At 44.7% G+C, this 1,797-nt stretch overlaps 1 protein-coding gene across 1 annotated transcript in view; it reads left to right on the forward strand.

The window, feature by feature from the left end:
- Nucleotides 1-616, forward strand: part of OPTN (optineurin) — a 17,541-nt gene extending 16,925 nt beyond the window's left edge. The window contains exons 12-13 of the mRNA XM_008949018.1: nt 178-257; nt 495-616. Coding sequence (XP_008947266.1) covers nt 178-257; nt 495-616 — 202 coding nt within the window. The remainder of the gene's footprint in view (nt 1-177; nt 258-494) is intronic.
- The last annotated feature ends 1,181 nt before the right edge of the window (nt 617-1,797 follow it).

The raw sequence follows: 1,797 nt of genomic DNA on the forward strand, positions 1-1,797 counted from the left end.
GGACCCTGGCACGATCTCACAAAGCAGCAGTTCTCAACTAAATGCATGAGCGATTGACACGACTTACTTGCAAATCCTTTGATTTATTTTGAATCCTCTTACCTTCTCTGGAGAAAAAGGGAAGATAGCGTTTGCTGAGCCTTTTTTCAGAGGCCTGGCCTGACTTGTTCTCCACAGAAGCTCGTTGGCAGAGATGCAGAACCGCCACGGAGCCAGGGCGCCAGACCGGGAGCATTCGCCTCGCCTTGTCCAGAGAGGTACCAGCAGCAGCTTCTCCAGCTCACGGGGCCAGGCCCTGCTGGGTGCAGTTTAGAACAGCTTTGCTTGGCTGCCAGCAGCTCCCCAGCTCCTCTGTGGCTATCCTGGCAACAGGGAAGCTCAGGGAGCGTAGTTTTCTGGCTGTTAGGAGCAAGCCAGTCCTCTCAACCACTCCACAAAAAGAGTGGAAGAATCAGCTTGTAGAACAGGTAATCATGTATCTTCTCTGCTTGCAGGAACTGGTGGTCAAGACTGGCCAGAGCAGCGGAATATCTCAATATATTCATGCCCCAAATGTGAAGAAATTCTGCCTGATTTGGACACACTGCAGATTCACGTTATGGACTGCATTAATTGAGCGATGCCTTCCAATTCTTCATCTTCTGGAATTTCACCTGCAAAACACTTTTTTCCTTCCTTCCTTACGCTCGACTCTGCATCCCGTGAAGGAGGTTTTCAGGGGTTTTCTCCTTCAGTGGGGAAAGGGTAAAACTCCCCTGCCCTCTACACACTAATCTTGTTTTAATCTGCTTTAAGGAAAGAATTTGTGTAGGTGAACAGCATGGATGCGCTAGAGCTCCCTGTGTGTCTGCTGCTATGAAACCTTTTAAGAAAGATTCCCCTGATGTGCTCCGCTCTTGGGGGTAGCCCACAGAACGGGGCTGCACCACTGAAGTCAGAAGGGAGATGGAATATATGCTGATCAATTAAAAGTACTGTGAGCCTGTAAATACTTCATCTCTCCTATATTATGTTTCAGGAAACTAATGCGTTAAAAAAGCCATTTGAGAAGCTTTTGGCAAAGTGGAGTAGTGCTGTGTTCATCGAGCCTCTGAAATGAACCCTGCTCTTCCTCTGGATGGCAGTTTTATTGCTGCCCTTGTGCCCCTACTAATCTGATGTTAAATTTTTGATGGCTTATATAACTTCTTGCTTTAGCCAGAGGTGGGTGAAGGTTTAAAATAGATCATTTAGGTCTGATACATGTAGCTCCTGGTGTACCCAAGTCACTTGGTTTTATAGGCCTGCTCAGTTTTTAGGTGTTGTCTTGATTCTTCTTTATTACAATAAATTCATTTGAATCTGTACAGTATTGTGCTAGGAAGCGCTGAGATGGATGTAACCTAATTTAAAAGGAGGAATATAATGGATTTTCACATCTCAAAATAAATCTCTTGAAAGTGTAAAAAAATCTGTGCTTGTGAATACTTTGAAAGCTGAAACAGGATTGCATATCTGTGTGGCCAAAAAGCTCAGGTAGAAAGAACTGTGGTGTATTAGTTCTGTCCTTGCCCCCTCCCTGGTGTCTTTATCTCAAAAAAACCAACCAAACAAAACAAACAAACAGTTCTTAAATTGCCGTTGCATAAGGGAGGAAAATACACAACTTTTTAGAACATAACCCAGTGTGAATGACAGGAAACAATGAGGAGTTTCATGTCTTGCAAAGACCTAACACTTGCACTGCTGGAAACTGGCAGGGAAGGGAGCCAAGAGATCAGCCAAAATGGTGTCTCCTTACACCATCATCTTCCTGCT

This window comes from Merops nubicus, unplaced genomic scaffold (genome assembly GCF_000691845.1).
Source record: "Merops nubicus isolate BGI_N331 unplaced genomic scaffold, ASM69184v1 scaffold13631, whole genome shotgun sequence".
In the NCBI taxonomy this organism is placed as follows: domain Eukaryota; kingdom Metazoa; phylum Chordata; class Aves; order Coraciiformes; family Meropidae; genus Merops; species Merops nubicus.